This window comes from Bactrocera oleae, chromosome 6 (assembly GCF_042242935.1).
Source record: "Bactrocera oleae isolate idBacOlea1 chromosome 6, idBacOlea1, whole genome shotgun sequence".
NCBI classification, from domain to species: domain Eukaryota; kingdom Metazoa; phylum Arthropoda; class Insecta; order Diptera; family Tephritidae; genus Bactrocera; species Bactrocera oleae.
Window position 1 is genome coordinate 40,361,966 of NC_091540.1, and position 22,413 is coordinate 40,384,378.

At 34.1% G+C, this 22,413-nt stretch overlaps 2 protein-coding genes across 2 annotated transcripts; both read right to left on the bottom strand.

The window, feature by feature from the left end:
* Nucleotides 1-1,572: 1,572 nt before the first annotated feature.
* Srrm1 (Serine-arginine repetitive matrix 1) lies at nucleotides 1,573-7,572 on the bottom strand. The gene is made up of 5 exons (XM_070112190.1): nucleotides 7,155-7,572; nucleotides 4,982-6,363; nucleotides 4,137-4,613; nucleotides 3,397-4,031; nucleotides 1,573-3,340 (listed from the first exon to the last, which is right to left on the bottom strand). The coding sequence occupies exons 1-5, from the start codon at nucleotides 7,164-7,166 to the stop codon at nucleotides 2,115-2,117; spliced, it is 3,732 nt and encodes a 1,243-aa protein (XP_069968291.1). The 5' UTR covers nucleotides 7,167-7,572; the 3' UTR covers nucleotides 1,573-2,114.
* A 1,777-nt stretch (nucleotides 7,573-9,349) lies between these two features.
* On the bottom strand, nucleotides 9,350-21,834 carry LOC106616938 (uncharacterized). Its single transcript, XM_036366271.2, has 5 exons — nucleotides 21,377-21,834; nucleotides 11,263-11,444; nucleotides 10,984-11,141; nucleotides 10,731-10,908; nucleotides 9,350-10,352 (listed from the first exon to the last, which is right to left on the bottom strand). The coding sequence occupies exons 1-5, from the start codon at nucleotides 21,410-21,412 to the stop codon at nucleotides 10,169-10,171; spliced, it is 738 nt and encodes a 245-aa protein (XP_036222164.1). The 5' UTR covers nucleotides 21,413-21,834; the 3' UTR covers nucleotides 9,350-10,168.
* Nucleotides 21,835-22,413: the final 579 nt, after the last annotated feature.

The window sequence follows — 22,413 nt, forward strand, 5'->3', positions numbered from 1 at the left end:
GTCAGTATTTTTTAATACAAATTAGGCAATATAATAATATGTTATAAATCCTCCGTTGAAACGCCTCTGTTCAAGGTGGAAGTAAAGGCGAGTTCGCGGGGAGACGCTGCGGGGTAAAAAATTGAGTTCTGACAAAACGTTGAAAAAAAAGATATGAAAACTTTGCCGACAAACATACATACATACGATCTCGCATACATATTGACACCAAATTTTGAGCACCGTCCCGGAGTTGACAAAACTTGTTTGAATCCACAATTTTGCGACAATGTTTGTCCTTTTTGCAGTACTTTACTATTGAAAATTTACTTATGCTATTTTGAAATACTACGAGTACTGTTGGCTGTATTTTCATAGCGTCGTATTTAGATAAAATCGGCTAAATCAATAACTATGAAGTAATGATAATAAGTAAACATATAAAAGTACTATGTGGAATGTGCTTAGAACTTATAGAAGTAGTAAAAGTTTGTATGAGTGGTAATTGTACAGAAATTGTTGTTGTTGTAACGGTTACCTAATCCCCGCTTGGGTGGTACGTTTTAATTTGGTTGTCGTCGGGGTCATCTAACGGGAGGCCGCCAGAAACGTGCTGCTTGGACGGGGTCGGACCATATTGAGTACAGAAATTGTATAAATTAATGCCATATATTGTGCAAAATATGAAATAAATTAGAACAATATTTTAAGTCGCTTATAGGCCATGTTGCCAATTCTCCGTTCTAAAGGAGAGCATCATCGTGAGGAAGCAGCTTATGGGCAACATGCAACTCCGGAGGGATGGTAGGATTTTCAGTAATGGTGGATTGTAAAATGTAAATTTTTACTAAAATCATTTTTTTCCTTTTATTCAAACTTCATTTTTGTTATGAACCAACGCACTTTGCTTTGTAGCAGACGCACGCTCCTTATGAATGAATTTTTCGTCATGTATGAAATACTTAGAAAAGTTGCGCAAACTTCTCGAATCTTACTGCTGATCATGCTGCGTCTGCGCTTTTTTTTATCGCTTGTGCGATGTGTTTGATTTTTTACAAATGGCATATTGTGTACTTGTGTACATATGTAAGTATGTACATATATACAAATGGGAATATGTGTATATGCAAATATATTTGGACATGCGCATAAAGAAAAGGCATGAATATTAATACACAAATTGGCCAATTGAAACAACTAAAAATTAATACATACAAAGCTGTTGGAGTTCACACATGAGACTATTTTACTCAGATGTGACACAATTACTAATTGCAACATCAAATATTTTGGCTAAGTTCAAATCCTTTCACAAATATTTTTTATTTTTATAAACCTTTTTTATTACATGACATTTTAATTTAATTCCTTTTTGTTATTTTAATTTTCGTTCATACGCGTGCCAAAGAACATCTGCATTTTTGAACTTGCGCTTTTTCGATATTTTCTCATAATAATTTATTAATTTCTCTATTCATTAACATTTTCTGGCCCTACTCCATTTCCGGTCAACCTGATGAATAATTACAATTTTGACAAATTGACTCGTTTTTGATTTTCTCCTCTGCTATATTAATGAAAATATATATACACTTTTCCGTAGTAGTTATGTTTATTTGTTTGTTTCTTTGAGTTGACAAACGTGAATGCATTATATAATATGTAATCTACTTAAATAATAGAACCTAAACTTCAAATCAATCAATTAAATGTTGACAACTCTCAACAGAATGTAGAATCTTGTATGTAGCAATTAAATATTGTATTGTTTGCTGTTTCTGTTCAGCAAGGATTCCCAAATCTTTTATAATCGCTCATTCTGTAGCTATATTGAAAGTAGGCATATATGTATCTTACAAATTTCTTAGCATGCGATGATGAATATTTTCAAAACAAATTTCAAGGTGTTTAACGCAAGTAGTATACGCTTTGAAAATTGGATCTTATTGGGAGGGGGGCGGGAGGTCTCCAAAAGTCCTACTTATTACTTTAAGTATTAATAATTGTGTCGGTTACAAACTAAATTATTTTGTGGAGTACATAAAAAATTAATCAGGCAAAATGATAAAATGTGGAGCATACACATTATCCAGTCGTTCCTGCATATGTCTGTCTACCATTGTTAATTTAGGTCTTTACTCGTTCTTTTTCATTGATTTTAAAGCCCTTTCACGCAACTGTTTCTCTAAGTCTTCATTTACTCCTCCTAGAAGTAAAGACGCCGATGTAGATTTTCCGATACGTTCGCGGACTTCATCTTCCTCGCCACTGCTTGAAGAGCTATCAGCCTTTTTGTTCTTCTTCTTATGTTTCTTGTGTTTCTTACTCTTCTTGGCGTGTTTTTTATGCTTCTTATGCTTTTTCTTTTTTGACATTGCCTCAGCTTCGGAATCCGAAGAGCTATCATCGTCTGAATTACGTTTTGATGTTTTCTTTGCCTTCTTTCGTTTCTTCTTTGAAATTTGGTCATCATCTGAATCCGATGATTCGCGCTTGGATTTTTTCAAACCAGAAACCGAAGTTGCACGTTTGCGTGAAGTGATTTGTTTCGATTTCGAGCCAGCTGTTTTGCTTTCCGACTGTTCTTTTTCGGAGTCATCGCTTGAATTGGATGAATCATTATCTCTTGGAGCGTGTTTCTCGACCACTATTTTTTTATTTCCCTTCAAACTACTTTGAACCGTTACTTCTGATACATCGTTTAGGTATTTGCCTTTACCGACCTCAACTGCATTTCGCTCTTCTCGAATTTCTTCGGTGTGTGCATTCTTTTCTTTGCGCCCAGCCTTGCCACTTGCTGGTAATTCTACCACTATCTGACCTTTGCTTGATCCTTTTGAATTCAACTTTTTCATGGCTTGTTCGTCATCGCTATCATCGTCAGACTCGTCTTCACTTGTTACTGACTTTCGTCTTTTAGATTTGGTACGCAATTCAGAATTCTTCATTCTCGACACTCTTGTTTTTTCAACTATATTACGCTCCTCCTCATCTTCACTGTCATCACTATCGCCGGAACTTTCTGAAGACGAGGAATAACTTTCTTTACGGCTCTTTTGTGGCTTTTTCTCCTGCGATTTCTTTAGCGCATTTTTCTGAAGTTTTTCACGTTCGTGAGGCTTCAAAAATGGTGACGGTGTGCGAGACAAACTTGAACTGTATCGATCACGTAATTTCTCGTTGCGTAAAGTTGGACCAGTAGTAGCGGTAGTGGCTACAACCAGCGGAGCTTGCTTCTTTACTTGGTGAGATTCAGTTTGAATTGCTTCCATCTTTGCTTTACGATTTTCGCCACGTTCTTCTTTGGATAAGTCAATGGTTTTGACAGAGGGACCTGCATATTCAACCGACGACCGTCGTCCTGAAATGATTATAATTTAGAAGAATATGTGAAATTCTCTTAATGGCCATAGTTACCTGAATTTGCACGAGCTTTTGACATTTTTTCCGAAGACTGGCTGGAATCCCGACCGCTTCTATCGCGGGACCGTATGAGACTTCTTGAACGGTCTCCGTTGTTTTTAATTGGACTAGTTTGTTTTGTTGTGCTGGGCTGACGGTTCGCTGCTTGTTTAGTAGGTTCATCGTCTAACTCCCAATTCGAACTTTCTGACGAGGCTCTAGCTTTTGGTTTTTGAACATTGCGGTTATTTTGATCCCACCGACTGAAATTATTTCCTCCGCCTCGATCACGAGAATTGTCACGCATTGGAGAGGATGGTCGGCGATCACGTGGACCTGGACTAAATCTTCGTTCTCTTGACCTTCTTTGGTACTGCATATTTTGGGGTGGAGAGAATCGCCGTTGCGGAGAAAATTTGCGGAATTGATTTTGCATCGGCGACATACGGCGATCACGATCTCGTTCGCGCGAATATCTGCGCTGAGGTGAGAAACGACGATCAAAGCGTCCGCCAGGACCACCTACACCTCCTCCTCCTCCACCACCGCGACCTCTACTGGGACTACGGCGCCAGAAGTTCATACGACCACGATTATTTCCTCCACCTCGACCTCGAAAGTGCATCATTGGAGATCGACGTCGATTAAAACTGTAATATTAAACAATTTAAATTAGCAAATATATTTTATTGAAAATATATATATATATATATATATACAACAAAATATATTTCTATATTCAAAATATTACTCACCGTCGGGGAGATCGCGAACGTCGCATAGGAGAACGTGATCGATTGCGTGATCTAGAACGATTACGAGATTTTGAACGGCGGCGAGATCGAGAACGTTGATTGCGTCCGCCACCACCACCATCATTTCGAGGACTTCGATTATGTGGTGAGAATCGTCGGCCAGGCATGTCTCCTCGTCTGCCTCTATTGTCCGCCATCATCCTTCGCCCACCATCCCGCTCGTGTTCTCTATCCATGGAGCTCGCTGAAGAATCGCGATTATGCCGATAATGCCGCTTCTTTTGAACGCTGTTCTTGTTACGTCGTATTTCGAAGTCCTCTTTATGCTCAGGCGATGGCGAAAGACTGGTGTTTCGTGAACTAGATCGACGTACGCCTTTTTTATTTAAACGCTCAGAAGCTCTTGACGAAGGGGATGAAGATCTTGAACGTGAACGTGATGACACAGCACCTCTTACTGATCTTTTACTAGCGGATCTATTAAATTATATGTTAAATTTAATGAACTTGAATCCATTTTATGATATAAATGAAAGTCGGAATTTATATTAATATAAATATGTAAATTTAAAACGTTACCCTTAAAAGTTAATTTTTAAATCACTGCCACATAATATACTTACGTTTTTATATTACTTTATGAATTGTTATATGTTTCAAAATTGATTTCAATTATTATTGGAAATAAAAGAACAATTTATGTATATCTAAAAGCTTCAAATGACCAGGTGTATCCCAAAAATTTTATGTAGTTCACGATATACCAGATTATTTTCTTTTATTTTATATTATTTTAAAATGAATACGTGTAATTACATGTATAACACAGATTTTGTATATATTACCTTGAACGAGAACGGCCTTTAGGTGATTTGCGTGCAGTGGCCCTTTTGTCAACACCTGATACACGAGAGCTTTCACTATGATTCGGGGAGGGAGTACGCTTTCTTGCGTCGCGCTTTTTAGCGGCTCCGCCGTCTTCATGCCCGTTGACTGGTGTGTGTGGGTTAGAGTGTCGAGAGCTTGAACGCTTCCGATAGGGAGATGAAATTGTGTTTTTGGAATTTCTTACTGCCGCTGGGGATGGCTTTCGTTTCACGGGTGATTTTGAACGTGATCTTGATCTAGATCGTCTATCTTTGGAACGACGACTTTTTGATTTCGGACTTTGACGTTTTTGCGGAGAATTAGAGCGTGATAGCTGACGCTTCTTGCTTGGTGGTCGTCTAACACTACGATCCCTGGAACGACTACGAGTGCTACGACGACGACGACGATCTCCACCAGATGATCTTCGCCTCGGTGAACGCGATGGTCGCCTTCTATCTCTGGGAGAATTGCGTCGTCTCTGCGGTGACGAATTGCGTTCACGAGATGATTTTCGCATCACTGATCTATCCCTGGAGCGTTTTCTTGGTGATCGATTACGTATTTTTGATGCGGCCGCTTCTGCTGCTGCAGATCTTGCACTAGCATTGGGTGACCTGGAACGGTCGCGCAGTAAAGCTGCAGCTGCTGCTGCTGCCGCAGCATTCACACCGGCTGAATTGCCCCCCTCAAATTGCTTGCTTTGGGAAACATTACCTAAATTAGTTTCTTCAGCCGAATTCGATCTAGATTTAGCTGATAATTGTGACCTAACCTGCTCGATCGCGCTCAATGTACTTGGTGGTAACTGCTGCTCACGTTGACTCATTTCATCACGTTGTCCATCATTGGAGCGATCTCTACCGGATCGTCTGTCACGGTCACGATCCCGATCGCGTTCATTATCCCTATCACGATCCCTGTCTCTATCCCTATCGCGTGAACGCGAACGATCATTTTGTCGTTGTTGCTCTTCCCTCTTAAGTATCTCATCTTTCTTTTGCTGAATAAACTCGGCAGGGATTCCACTTTCGCTCTCTTGTGCAGATAGTAACAAAGACCATAATTCACCCATAAACTGTCGTGCATTTTTTCCATTTAAAAATCCTGTCATATTTATTTGCATTTTCTTTGGGCACGGAAATTTTTCTTCCTCCAACTGATTGTAAACAAATTCAACGACGACATCGTCTTCGATGTGTAAAATATCCGTGATTTTTTTGCTGATCCAGGGGCGCAACACATCTAGTTTCACCTTTGACATATCCACACGTTTATTTAAGCAATCTCCAAATTTCATTTGCTTCATTAATTTCTTCTCCTTGTCGCTGAAACGAGTGTCCTGCTGTTGGGTGGTGCCCTGGAAATATTTATTGTTACCGAATAAGTTAATTTTTACAAAAGAGAACATATCTTATGTGAAAATTAAAAAAAAAAATTTTAATATATTTCAACGTCAGGTCCCTTTACTTAATGAAAATTTTTTTTTTTACTTTTATTATAAAAATATTCTTTTCAAATTAAAACTAGAAACATTATTGCACGCTTCGCATTGACTTTAAAGAAATCTAACGTTTCTAAATACATTTTTAATATTACTCCATCAAGAGCATGAACGAGTTTTTTCGCCTAACTTAACGTTTCTTTGGTTATTTATTAGGAAGCAATATATCTTAAGTAATTAAAATTGTCTCATGAAATATTAAATTATACAAAAATCATTTTTTAACATATATCAACTAAATTATAGTGATAACTGTTTAATAATTTGACTTCGCATCAAAAATGTCTAAACATGCATTTAAATACATAACCTAATTTTTTCGCTTTATTTGTTTATAGTTCTAACATACATAGCAATAGGCGGGTAATCAACTCTGAGATACCTTGTTCGCAGAAATATATTTAATATGTTTATGCAAAACATTTTTTTATAAAAGCAGCAAAAGGTGTGAAAAACGCTTTCCTCCTGTTAACATAAGTTCGTTCATATCTTCAATATATTTCGATTTTTTTTTATGTGAAACATATGAAAAATTGAGATGAAAATAATCACTTTTAAATAATGTATATATTTAAATATTTAAATAAAGGAAGTGATGTAACATTAATTTCCATCCCATTATCTATTTAAAAGTAATCACTACTTACCGTGAACATCATTTTCAAGCAGTTTTTTTCAACAGTTGCGAGTGTCTTACAATTTTTTTTAGATATCCACAAATGAGCACCTTCACGACATGACAGTGTTTCAATATCTTCCTTTAATGGATTTGGTTCAGGTATAGTAGTTATATACCTTGTTTTTAATTACTCTCAATTAGTTGTTTCTGCCACACGGAAATAGTTGCGCCCGGCAACTGGGGCTTCAGATACGCACACGGCGGCAAGCGTAAAATTCAGCGTTTTGAACAGAAAAAATAGGAGGCGGGGGTAAGTAACCACATTCGTTATTTTAGCACACAAACTAACCTCAAACGTTATAAACTCAGTATAATAAACTTATTTAATATATTTCCACAGCGTTTATTCTAAAACTCCACATACTTTTACTTTATTATATCAGTAATAAACTTTTTTCGCACAATAAAAATTTTTCAATGCGGCCTGCTGCACTGCAAAATGGAGACGACGCAACGAAAAATTCAACGAAATTAGAGCTGCCATATGCATGAAGGAAAATTAACACAAAAGTAATTACAAAAATTCACAATAGCTGCTGGCTAAAAATAACTGAAGTTTTTTTAAATCCAAATAATACTATCGAATTTTAATAAAATGCTATATATTTGGTAATATTTTAAATATTATATGCACGGAGTTTAAAAGCAAAGGAAATTAATGAACAATTGATGTGGAATGGAGCGTTCTAAGCAGAATAAAACCGATGTTTTGCACCGTTATGACATCAGTTTTTTTGAATGCAAAAGGAATTTTGTAAATTGATTATCTGCAGAAAGGTAAAACAATCAACTCAAAATATTATTGCAGCCTTTTGAATAAGCTGGGTGAAAAAATTCGTGATAAAAGACCTGGTTTGCAGCATAATAAAGTCATTTCTCATCAAGACAATGCACCGCTCACAAAAGTGTTTTAACAATGACAAAATTCAACGAATTAAAGTACGAATTGCTTGAGAATCCACCGTATTCATCAGATTTGGCTCCCAGCGACTACCAGCTCTTCACATACCTGAAACAATTCCTTCGTGAAAGCCGTAGACGAGTATTTTGCAGAGCTTCCGGAAAGTCATTATAGGGATGGCATAAAATTATTGGAAGATCATTGGAATAAGTGTATTGAGGTTAAGGGAGATTATATTGAATAAAAAACTATATTTCGTACCAAAAACAGTATATTTTTTTATTTCGAGCGCAGAAACTTTTCAACCACCCTGTATACTATAGAGAAGGCAAAGACTTAAAAAAAAACTTCATTCACATTCTTTGATTTCCCCAAAAAAATTTATAAGCGGATTTCATCAGAGTTTGACCCCTGCGGACTCGAAAATAACAGAATTGAGCATATTGAGTGTTATATTTGCATATAATTTAAAGATATTCTGCATATATTTGGTATCAATGCATAAAGGTATATATATATGTGCAAATGTACATATTTCATAATGAATTTTATAAAATCTCTTGAAATATATAAAGAATTGAGATTTGTATTATTACAATATATATAAACAATATATTTACCATATATTTATTTGTTTTGGTAATTAAAAGTTTTGATAACATCTGAAAAGACCAAGCAGTCGTACCAGAGAACGTATATTATAATAAAATTATAATATAATATAATATAATTATAATATAAAATACGTTCTCTGCTCGTACGAACATAGTTTACGTTTTCTGTTTTCAGCGGAAGTTAAAGAGGAACGTCAAACGAATACGTCAAAATCTACAGGAACAGGAAGTTTTAGCAGAGGATGTAAATTAATGTTCTTTTAAGTTCTCTGATTGAAAGGCCTTATCAAATTGAGATTAAATAATAACGCTTCAGCAGTAAACTAATGTTTGTTGAAATTATGGTTTATTAAAATAATTTATTGTTACAGATGTTCAGATACATACATACATACGTAAATGCAAAATTCCGCTTTCTTCCTTAATTCTTATACTACATACATTCATAGTTTTTATTTTATTTGCAAAAAACAAATACGTACTTGCGAGTACGCCTAGTACGAGTGTACATACAAGAATATTAACACTAGCTTAATATATAACATATTATTTTCATTTATGGTATAGACTTGTATTTATTTGTATACATTTGTAAATATGTCTTTAGCATAAAACTTATTAAAAATAATTAAATAGAGAAAACTTTGAAGTAATCAATAAATAGGCAATCTTAAACCTAAGCTTTTGTTCGTATATTTAATTATTTCTGATATACTGTTACGGAGAGACGTACATACGCTTAACTTATAATGAAACCCATAATAACAAACCTATGCGAATAAAATATCGTATTTATTTTAGCTCGTATGTTATTTTTTTAGTATAAAGAAAAGTAAATTATTTGAAAATACCTTTACAAACAAACATATGTCTATATGAAAATACGACATTTTAAATATATAAGTCATATTTTTAAAAGAAAATCTTGTATATCAAAAAATAATGGTATTGCTTTCGTTATTAACATGGCGACACACACATATTTTATCTCTCTTTATCTCTTACATAATTTTTAATTTTTAACGTATTAATAGATATACTAAATTTTCTCTAAAACTGTTTATACGAAGAATAATATTGCAAATATTCATTTAACTCCTTTTAACATTATTATTCAAGTAATTTGCTGTTCATTTAAATTATTTGAAATCAACATTCAACTATTCTAGAGAAATATGTATATTTATGCATATTTATCGAAATCAAAATATTTATGCTAATAAATATTTTACAACTAAATTTGTAAGTATATTAATAACTGTAAAATTCAACAGAGAAAACTTGTTGAATTCATCATATTTAGAGTAAAAATGGGCATTCGTAGCAAATATAATATAAACTCTATCGAAAGATGTTACATCTTTTATGCATACAAATGTCCATTTTAAACAGTTTAGTTTATATGTAGGTATGTAGCAGTATATCAGATATTAACAAATTAAACTTTTATTTGGTTCTGAAAATAAACTAAGGTATCATATTTGGCTCCTGCGCGGCCCCCGTAGAATATTTGGGCTTGCATACACACCCGCTCTCAACCAGTACGTAGTCCTGACCAGTCAGTGTGACTGGACCCAATGGAATTACAAGAAACAGATACGGCACATATGTCTGAGTGCATTCACCACGTACAACGTCACATTCGCCCGATCTGCGGAAAATAATAGATAAATTATATAAGTTTAAAAATATGTGAACAGGAGTTATGAGGAGTTGAAAAACAAATAAGCTCTGACTAACTGGTGTTAAAATACTATACTTGTTTTTCTTTTGCTAAAATTTAAAACTCTTATGTATGTACATATATTCTGAACACAGTTTTTCTTAGCCTAAGGGCTAAAATACTTTGAAAGATACTAGAATTGTAGATCAGAAACATATCAAAGATATGTGATTTTCCTCAAATCCAGAATGGAGCAAGAGTTAGAAATCTAATTGCTTCAACTACCAAGCCTCTAATAAAATATCGTTTCTTAATGAATTTTGCTTTCTATTTTCATCCCATATCTTTCTTATTAAACCGACTTACTCGCACACTTCGAATACGACTTGTTGTAACAGATCAGGGAACTTTTGTACAATGGTAACCGGCTGTCCAGATGTCAAACTAACTCCATACATTGGCGCCGTCGTATTGTAGCGTGTTTTGCACAGACGTGATGGTGTTTCTCTGCATTGGCTAACAGGCGCATTTGCCAAAGAGCGACCTATGTGATTTATAAAGAATTAACAAAGAATTATAAAAATTGCCAGGAATCAAATAATAAAATGAAATAGCTAACCAAAACGATTGCTGGCAGGAAGATCATTATTGACTTCGTCATAGGCACGTAGTAGAGCATTCGTTGTTATCGCAGGATCTAGCGTTGAGGGGAATTTACTTTGACGTCCACGCCTAGTGTTGCCATTCCAATTCGAGAAGGTTCGTGCCACAGCCGCGCTGATGAGAAAAGAGGAATTGTTAATTACATTAACTTTCAAAGAAAAAGTTAAGAATAATGGTGAAGATTTCAATTTTATAGTTTAACTTTCGAGGAGTCCAACGGATATTTTTATTTTACCTTGGATAAGGCGAGTTGTTCGGCCCCAGACAATTGGGAGAATCAATTAGCGCATTGCCGGACAAATATTTCAAGCCCACACTGCCACTACATTTCTCAGCCTTTTCAGTATCATAATTTGACCATAGTGCCGCACTCACAACCTGCATGCTTAAAGCAATTATAGCAACTGCCAACTTCATCTGTAATAGAAAAATATATTTTAATTTTAATTATGCAGTTAAGGCAAAATACTTTGTGATAGAACAAAAGCACGCAAACTTTTTACACATTATATAGAAATTAAAAGGATGTATGAGGAACCAAATCGAAATCTAGTTTCATTAGGCAGTTTTAGCTGCACTTTATTAGATCAATTCTAAAATAGTATCCTATATTGTGACAAAATACAAACATTTTAGCTGAGAGAGATTCAGGATTGATTACAGATATGTGCCATTAATTTCGGAAAATTTTAAAATAATTTTTAAAAATTTATTGATCATTAAAACCTTTTTATACGTATTTTAATACCCTGAGCAGAGTATATTAGGTTTTCCATGAAGTTTGTAATGCCCAGAAGTAAACGTAAGCGACCCTATAAAGTGTATATATTATATATGTAAATGATCAGCTTAACGAGCAGAGTTTTTGAGATATCGATCTGAATCTTTGCACACATTCTTTCTTCCTCAAGAAGCTGCTTATTTGTCTGAACCCCCGATATCGGGCTGCTATAGCGTATAGCTGCAATACAAACTGAACCAGCAAAATCAAGTTCTTGTATAGAAAATTTTTTTATTTCACAAGATATCTTTACAAAATTGGGCATATATTTTTATTCAAGACAACAGTAAAATCTTCGAACAAATTGTTTTGATCGGATCACTATATCATATAGCTGCCATATAAACTGACTGATCAAGATCAAGATAAAGATCTTTTTATACTCTTTTATGATATAAAAATGCACCTGTGAAGAGTATTATTGCTTCGCTTGTTGGTTCTTGTTTTATTTCCTTCAATAAATAACTTTTCTCTCTACCTGATACAACCTGAATAAAGTTATTACTTCGCTTGTCAGTCAGAATTGCAAAAATCATAAATTCAATTAAAGCTAAAAAATTTCTTACTAAATATTAAACCGAAATCCAAGCATATACATAAAGGGTTCAATTGTATTTGTAAACAGAACTTAATACCATTTAAATTATTACAAATTGTTATGAGTTTTTTGACTTCGGTAAGTCTTAAGTGTCATAAAACTAGACTTCGAGTCATGAATTCACTTTCGTTTGCTTACGCCGCTTTGTTCTGGTATAGATATTGGTATCACTTTGCTATACAGCAGTATGCATATGTACAATATATTAAGCGTAAATATCTACATATATAAATTTATTTGTTGTAGCTCGTTTTATTAACATTCAATTTAGTTTTATTTTTCGTTAGTGATTTCATTGTCTAAGAAATAGTTGGTGTGAAAGTTAAAACGCGAATTTTTTTTCATACATACAAACACACTACATAAGCATTCGTACATAAGTAGATACATATAAATGAAGAGAGTGGACTTGTTTTGCGATTTTTTGATTATATATATGGCGATCAATTTGAGACTTATTTAAACTTTATAGGTCAAGCCAAGTTAGTAAGCATATAAGCTTATTCACTTTCACTACAAACTTCCTCTTTTAGAAGTGGTTAATTACGATATAATGCGAAGAACAAGTCATGTGTGCATATATATACTATAATATAAGCATATAAATGTATGTTTGTAATTCGATCGTCGTGCTGCTGATGCGGCCACTGATTACAGTCTCATTTTCGATTCAAATCAAGGGAAATAAAATTTTCTGTTACTTATTGAAATAAATTTCTTTTTTGCAATATGTATCGAAAGTTCTGCATTAGTAGTCGATATATGTATACACGTAGCGTGTAAAGAGCAAAATAATCATTTATATGAACAATGAATTGAATCAGCGGCGGCATGCCGCCCCACTAACCTCCATCAGCTTACAGTGTTTATAGAATGCAAATGATACGAAAATATTCGTTGGTACAATATACCTACATGAACATACATAGAAACTCTGTGAACTGACAAGTGATCGGTATGCAGTAAGGCTTGGGCATGCGAATACAACGAAACACTCAAGTGACAAACTTTCTTTTCTTCTCAAAATCGTACGCAGCGGCGGCGAATGTCCATTCATTACTTTTGATTTTATTTTTGAAATTTTTTTCTTACTGTTCCATTTTCTCTCAACTGTACACGCTTAGTAAAATAATGAAGGGAAAATCATATTAATTGCTGAATTTGCTTGAATTTTTATTTGCACTTTGCTTGTAGTTGTTTGTAGTTTGAGTTTCATTTGCCTCGAGAAAATGAAAGCGAAATTCTATTATTCAATTCTTTATATGGTCGAGCCATCGCTTTAATGAAGAAGACGATCAAGTTTGCTATTACATTCGCCCATCAAACTGCCGCCTATGCATGCTATGCGGCATGCAAAATCGTTAGTCTGTCGTGTCTATATGATTTAGTGGATATAGCACTTGCTACCACACACACATATATATACTTGTATATATGCTTTGTAAATACCCGTTGGTATATACATTTGTATGACTTAATGGCCTACCGTGTGAATCACTCTCGCCAACACCCGGCACTTTCATCTCACTGCCCACGGTGCGACTCATAACGGCACGTTTTTTTCATGATTCTCTTCTTTGCCTTTTTACTGTAAATGTACAAGTTTTTCAACTCGATTAAAATGTAAACACTTTTTTATGCAGTAGTTTTACATATGTAAGTAATATATGTACTTGCAGGTAAATACATACTTATGCAGAGCCGTAAGTACAACTAGTTACTCCGCTTAGGTAAATAGCCTGCAATGAAGGGCAATGACATTTGTTGTCATTGAATTAATAGCTTGTCAAGTAAATTTTTTATTCTTTGCTTTGTTTTTGTTTTTATTTTTGTTTTTAAGAAAATGTGGACATGGAAATGGCCAACCAATGTTACCGTACGTTGTTATTGCTCGAGTCTACCTATTGAGACTTTCTATTTAGTAAATCGTCATCGTCATAATTATCAATTATGAAGGCAAAATCTTTTTTCTTCGGCTATTACATTGTTTAAAGGCATTAAAGTTATACAATGAAAAGCCGTTAATGTCACACACTAGCGGTACTGTGAAAAAGAAAAGCTATGTTTCGACATTTATTAAAAGAAAAGCCAATAATAAAAACTTTGTTCACCAAATTTATGTTTATTGAAAAACTTTCGAAAACTATTAAAAGGGTTTTGTTTTTCTTGACAATGCGAATTTCTTGGCGAAAAGCTGCTTTTGTTTATTAGTACTGAATCGCTCGCAATTATATTTTGAAAGACCGATGTAGATTAATTGGAGTGCCATAGCTGACTAGTAAGTTTCAGGATTTTTCAAGTGTTTATATTATAATAACATTGTATTTGTTGTTTAAAAGTTTAAAATACAATTAAGCGAAGGAAATGCTTATTTTGAACTGGATCTCAATTACACGTATAGCACGATAACAATTGTGATTAAAAGTGAAACGACTTGCTTAAAGTTCTTCCTGAAGATCTGAATCATAAAAAGATTGTTCGTATTACTACAAACCCTTAGGCATCCTATATATGTAAAGTCAAACGGCATTTGGTTGTCTATTAAAATCGCCAAAACGACTCTTACTGCAAAAAAGCATCGATAGAAATGAAAATTATCCTAAAACTTGAATTACTCTAAAAATCCTCTGAATACCCCTCACTTTCCTTAGATGCAATATAATATCTGCAAGATAGCTGCCTCGCACTCAACTTCGATAAACTTTTCGAATAGATAATCGACATTTAAATAATAATACGAACGGAACAATCATACCAGGCACTTTCGTTTTTACACACTGACCTGGTATCATATTACAAAATTGGTTAAGCCGCAATCAAATTAATACATTTTTTACCTTCTTACTTATTACTATTATACATACTACATACAAATTGCTTCGGTCATTTATTTACCTTTTAATAAACTCGTATTGCATATTAATACTTCTGCTTTCTTTGGATCAGTTTTCTTAAGCAACGAATGAAAGACTATGCATTGATCCGTAGAAGGCTTTTCCGTCAACAGGGTGGCACATTGCATCTATACGAGCAAAAATCAACATACGTGCGCGTCTATTTACAATCACTCTGTTCTATTCGGGCTATCTACTGTTGCCTTAGAAAAGAGCGAATACTTTGTTGTACTTCTAAGCTCTTTGCTGGTCACACACATCTAACATTCCATAGAAAGAAAACACAACAGAACTGAATTAACTAACACTTCAGAGTATAATAACAAACAAAACAAATATACAAAACCAAGAGACGGCTTAAACTATTTCTGTAAAACCCGAGAGCTGAGGGATGTTTGATTCGGGATCGCTTTCGAGTTTAGCGATCAGCTGACTTTTACAGGCTATAAGAAATCTAACTAGAAATCACTATATTTATCTATTTAAGTAAATATTGTCGTGGAATAAGATTAAGACTTTCAATAAAGTCTTGTTGTTTCCTTAACTAACCCAATATGGTATGTAAAAAAATGGAGAGCATACGAACTAGATTGAGCTGCTAATTCAAAGAAAAAAGTTTGCAGATACTTTTATTATAAGAATTGGTTTGTGGAATATTTGTTTTTATGATCTTGGCAGTTATTTTACTTTTTCATCATTTCGCTTTTTGTGGGCATTCTTCTTAAATGCTGAACCCTTTCTAATATATGTATTTCGTGATTGTTAGCTGCTTCAAATAATAAAGATACAAAGTTTATATTGGCATTCCGAAATACTTGATTGTTCTATTTCACGACAATTGATTGCCACCTGAGTACCAAAAAAATATATTTTATCGACTATTCAGATTCAAAGCAGGAAAAGTTGCATTAAGTGAGTTTTTTCTACAGCCCTGAAAGCTTTCGGGATTAAAGACACAAAGTGGTGACCGCTCGCAGTATGCTTAGAAATATACTCATACGCATCAAAGATACTCGCACAATGTGGTATATAGAAAATGACAAGCACCGTTAGATTGAGGTCGATGACCCATATATGGTCAAGTGGAAGTAAAAATTGTATTGGCGATAAATATTAAATACTCACCGCTACTGTTCGGTTAGAAATAAATACAAAATAACGATAACAAGTATATACATACATATGTACATATGTATGTTACTACACATATATACAGTCTTAGGGTGTTTGTGTAGATATATTCAGAGACGTTTTTAATGCTTATGTTGGACAACGGAAGAGCATGTTATTCTCTGTTCTACATCCGTGGACATATGTGTTTGTGTGTGTGTGTGGGTAATAATAAATGTGTTTGTTTGCAATTAAATCCATTAACAGCTATTAGTATCGAAGTATCTTGGTGATCGCTTGTCGCTGGTTTTTATCTCTACGAACGCTGTATAAAATAAAGAGTTGTCATGTGTTTCTATACATTTGTACATATATGTATGTATGTATGCTTTAGCATTTCCGCAACACATTTCAGTAAGAAAAGATAATTTAGATTGAAAGTAGACTACTGATAATCAAAATGTATTGAATTTTATAGTATAAATGTATATATATAAAAGGTAAACTTGGTTTTAACGATTTCAAAACTTTTCAGTAAAATTTTAACACTTTACTTATCTGTGGGGAGCTTAAAGCAAGTTACTCGTTGAAAAAAATAGTTTCGGAGTTCATTTGAGCTGACTTTCAACCCAAATAAATCGAATATCTTTACTTTTGCAGTAAAATCATGTAAGCACATACGCTTATACTCGAGTGCAATTTCTAAGCTCTCGTTAATTCTAACACAAGTTTTGAAGTAATATTTCGAACTACTATATATCTAATTTGTGGGAAAATCATTTAAGTAGGCCAATATATAATTATCTTACAAATTTATATTTGATTTGGAGATATTAAGTATCCGTCGAGCTATACATTATTACCTCTAATCCGTAGTTGAATACACAATATTTTAAAATAAGTGAAGCTTTTGTCTGTGCCCAGAACTGTGTCAAAGTGCTATGGTTTTTAATTTACTAAATCTAATAACTAATTGATATAATGTAGTACGTTAATTATTTAAGTAGTTGTCGCTTGATTGCTTCAGAACCACCAGTCCAAGTTCGTTGCTTAAGTCTTTTGAATATCTCGCGAGCTGAGTTTTTAACGGCTGATAGGTGCTTACCAATAATATACTATTGCAAACAAATATGGACGAGATAAATTAAAAAGATGTGGAAAACAGCCAACATTCACTCAATGAGCAATTTGATTAATATTCAAACATTCCATGCAATAATTATTGGAAATAACGCTACCTCTGCGAGTCTGCCAAAGTTTAGTGCACTTCCATTTATAATACTTTCGAGCAGTTTTAATACCGTTTTGAGTTGTCCCATCTTCTGTAATGGCTTCCGGCTAAATAAACAAACCACAGACTTCATTCCAGTCTACCAGACACTTCAACATGTCTGCACTCATATACATTTTCTAGTCGTTTAGCACTTCTTTTTACGCTTGAAATTCATCACAGTACCGGTTTGTGTCACCTAACGTTTAAAATGATGGCATCGAAGATGACTGCATAACGCTTAAGTAATATGTAAAACAAATCAACAGAAATATCAATTTTACTACTAAAACTGTAGAAAAAAGAAAAAACATTTAAAATATACGACCTCATAAATGGTGTAATTTTTCAATACCCGTTGGTGGATAACTCTCTATTATTAAGTAGAAGTATATGCTGACAGGGGCCTCGTGGCATTGATGCTTTATAAAATATGTTCTACGTGGTTGCAAAATAATGATAAAAGAAAATAGTAGGCAGGTATGTATTGTACTAACAAATAGGTATGTATATATGTATTATGAATTATAAAAACTCAATAATATTGTGTTAAATGTGGGAATAATTTCTTCTCTGCCAAATTCACAGAAATTTTTCTGTCAAAAAATATGCGCAGCATATCCCGCGCAAAAACTGATAAAATCCTTAAATTGCCTGTTTAATGGTTGATTGGAATGAGTGCCTCGTACCGTTGACTATGAATTATTAACGGTTACACACAAGATTATAGAAATATGCGCAGCGCTTTGAAGACAAAATGTTCAAAATGTTGGATGCTTCCATTTACCGTTGACTCTTATGGTTGTGGGAATTCTCCAACCAGTAACCAGTTACTTTTACAAACGCCTTAAGCAGGAATTTCACTTTGTGCATAATAGTTACTCTCCCAAAGCCGTATACACACACACACACACCCACACACTTACATACGAACATTCTTAAAGCATACACAGATATTATGTACGTTGAGCAGTTAAGATTGATGTTGAGTGCTGTTCGTTATGTTTATGATGTGATGACGGACGAGGCTAATTTTCATTTCCCATCACATTTCCACAACAACAGCAATAACCCACCAACTCACGCGTTCGTATCAAATCGAAAGTCTCAAAGCGGTACCCGACATTGGCATTACGCCTGTAATTACTGTCATTTGACACCAACTTTGCTGAAATCTCTGCAACCGCTTTAGCGCCAAGAAGCGTTTGACCCAAAATTGTTTTTTTTTTCACCAAAAAAAAAAAAACACTCGAAAGACGTTGTTAATGGGTTCGGCTTCACGCCAGTACGCTTGAATATTTTAATATTTTTTTATAATATTCTATATATGTATTTACAGTAAATGTATGTATGTGTGTATGCAAATATGTTAATTCGACCGCGGATTTACGATGCTCTTTCTCCGTGAATATGCTTAACCTAGTTTCTTACTCTTCTCGCAATCAGATTTATTCGAAATGAATCATTCGAATAATTATCTCACTCATCATATGTGTGCACGCACAAATACAAGTATGGTATGCATGTGTGATAAAGGTACGTACGGACGTAAGTACAAACACGTTCTCATTATCCACATTAAAATCATTTCAATAAATCATTATATTTTGTGTGAATTCAAGTGAATGGCATGCATGAAATTTCACTTTGCGTACTTATTTTTTTGTTTAGGGGTGTTGTGGTATTCAAGACAGATTTGCGCAACCCAATTCTGATTTTCAATCGAGTATACGCAAAACCAATATTGGAATCAGCTGTTTCTAATGTGACAAAACTTGCAATAATAAATTTGGAAGCATTTGATAAATTTAAAATACTGAATAAAGTCTACTACAGTTTACAATTTTACCTTTTATTATATTTGAAGATAATAAATTAAAAGGAAGATATTAAGTAATCACAGTAATCCACTTGATGCATGTCAAATGTGGCTTGGATTTATTTGTATCGCTTTATACATGCTTACTTTACAAATTTATATGACATTATCGACTGAATAAAGACGCATTTGGGTGTTAAATTACGTTTATTATGTTTTGCAAATTTTCTTAAAATATCTGGATTTTTTCCATAAACTCAATAATTATGACATTTTGTGTTTTATGCTTAGTTTTCCCCTATAGAAATAACGATAAATTAATTAACTTATTAACTACTATCCTGGTGCTTTGTTTCTGATAACAAAACCGATAAAATTTGTTTTCGATTTTTGTTTCGAACGTCAAACTAATAATATCTGAATTCAAGACATCCTTCAAGGAGTAGCGATCGCTTTCATCGGATGCGATTTATTCCCAGCTTTAGCCGGAGTTATTATTTGGAGAATATTTTGTTTGGCATAAATTGATTTGATTGTATCAACGTATGAAAACGATGCAAATTTATCCCTACCCAATTATGGTTATGCTAAAGCCTCTACTTCGAATAGTATATTTAATCTTCTATACGTCTCAATACTCTTTCTATAAAATGTGTAACCTTTCTACTTCACTAATTGTGCCAATTTTATGTTTTTATTGTTTATATAAAGTACATATAAATTTAAAAATATTAATATTGGAACCAAAAAAATCACACACAACCCTTTACAAATAAAAAAGTTTCCATACAGGGATTTTATTTTGATCGGTCAGTTTGTATGGTGGATATACAGTGACTTGTAGAATAATCCATGCTGAATTTGGTGAAAATATCTTGTCAAATAAAAAAGGTTTCCATCGTTAAGTTCAGTTCGGTTCCGACATGTGAGCAGCTGCTTAGAGATAAAAGGACGTGTGCATTTTTTGGATCGATGGCTTAAAAATGGAGGGACTATTTCGTGTTTATACAGGCAGACAGACAGACGAACATAGCTAAATTGACTTAGCTGGTCACGCTGGTCATTTATACATATATATATTTTATAGCGTCTCCGTCGTTTTCTTCTGGGAGTTACAAACTTGATGCTCTCTTTTGAAACTATCCTATGAATATCCTCCCAGTATTTCTTAATACTTGTGCGCAGACCACTCTTTCTATTTTGGTAAATTAAAAAGTTTTAATTACTTTCTTTTCTTTCTTATATATATTTCTTTATTAATATTTTTTATACGCAAACCGCAATTTGCTCACAGAATTGTTAGAAAACTAAGTGCCCAGGCAACCGAAAACAAATCAGAAACCAACTTCACTTGCATTTAATAAAAGCGTTGAAAACTTATATATGGTACATGAGACGAGCTAGCATGAATATATATGTACGTATATACATGTGTGTAAATAAAGTGACTTCTGAATAATACTTTGGCGTATATTTTATGCGATTTTCCTTACTCATATAGACTATGTGGATCCTTTGAAGAATTTTTTGTGAAGTTGACTCTTTAAGCATACAAAATATATTATAGTTGTCTAAATATGTATTAATCTCCACTCATGTATATTACTATATATATAAATATATATGTAGAGATGCATAATACATAAATAAAACAGTAAGCAGACAATTGTACAAGGCGATACTGGTTTGCCACTGAAGAAGAGGCCAAAGTTGGGAACAACAGCAACAGAATTCAAGACGTTCATGGCCATAATAGCCATGCACCAATACAACACCAACATGTTATTGGAATGAGTAATAAGCAGTGAGCAGAGAATCAACATCATCCATTTTCTACACAATTTTCTCCCTGTTCGTTTTTTAATGAGGTCACTTACATTGGTTATGCTTCTCCAAAAGCACCGGTATGCCATTTTGGGTAATGCACGTATTTGTTGTACAGCAGATAGTTATTTCCAAGAAGACAAAACACAACGTCGCAACCAAAGGGGCAGCTCTCCACGAATGCTTTTCTCAAATTGCCTTTATATTATAAATATAAACAATTCAAAAATGTGCACATTTACATAAATAAAATCTCAATTCACTTTCCACTATCGATCACTTTAATCATATGTACGTGTGCATTTGTGTGACTTTTTTTGAATTCTTAATTATTTAGTTATTTTTAAGCATGTAACGTTTCTCTTTTGAACCAAGGTTTGGGTTAATGGTAAAAATATTAAGCGGAATTTCGTTTCGAACGCGTAAGGAACGACAGCAGCGAACAGCGAATGGCAATGACGAGCGTTTGCTTTCCAATACACGAACCGAACTAGTCGAGCGCTCACCTTAGACTGACGGTTAAAATATCTTTTACGATTTCTTAAGCGTTCGCCTGTGATTTGGAGCCAGTTCTTGTCCAACAGCTGCTTGGCGTTGCTAGCGAGCAGTCCCCCCGCTTAATGATTTGGTCGCTTGCTTGGCCGAGCAGGTTTTTGTGCTAGCGCTCTTGCTCTGTCACAGGAACTGTGTTTTCTTCTTTTGCCACACACACCACTACATCTCACGCTATACGAATTTCTTCGCGGCTGTATCCACAGACACACATGCGATTATACACATGTACAGGTGTATAAATTAGTATGTGTGTGATGAAGCTGAAAATTTCTCGCGCTTCATTTTCCCATTCTGTTTGCACTGATAGCGCGACCATGCCTTTAATTAATTTTTGGAATTTTTTTTTTCAACTTAAGTTATCAAAAAGCTAGACTTACATACGTATGTTAAACGTTTTACGAGTTTTAAACCCTTCTTTTTTTTAGCTTACAAGCTTAAGTCGACCTCTTATGTACGACAGATAAAAAACTACAAATTCATATGGTTGGTCCACAATCATGGTGAGTTTGAAGCGCACAATTGATTTTTTAATTAC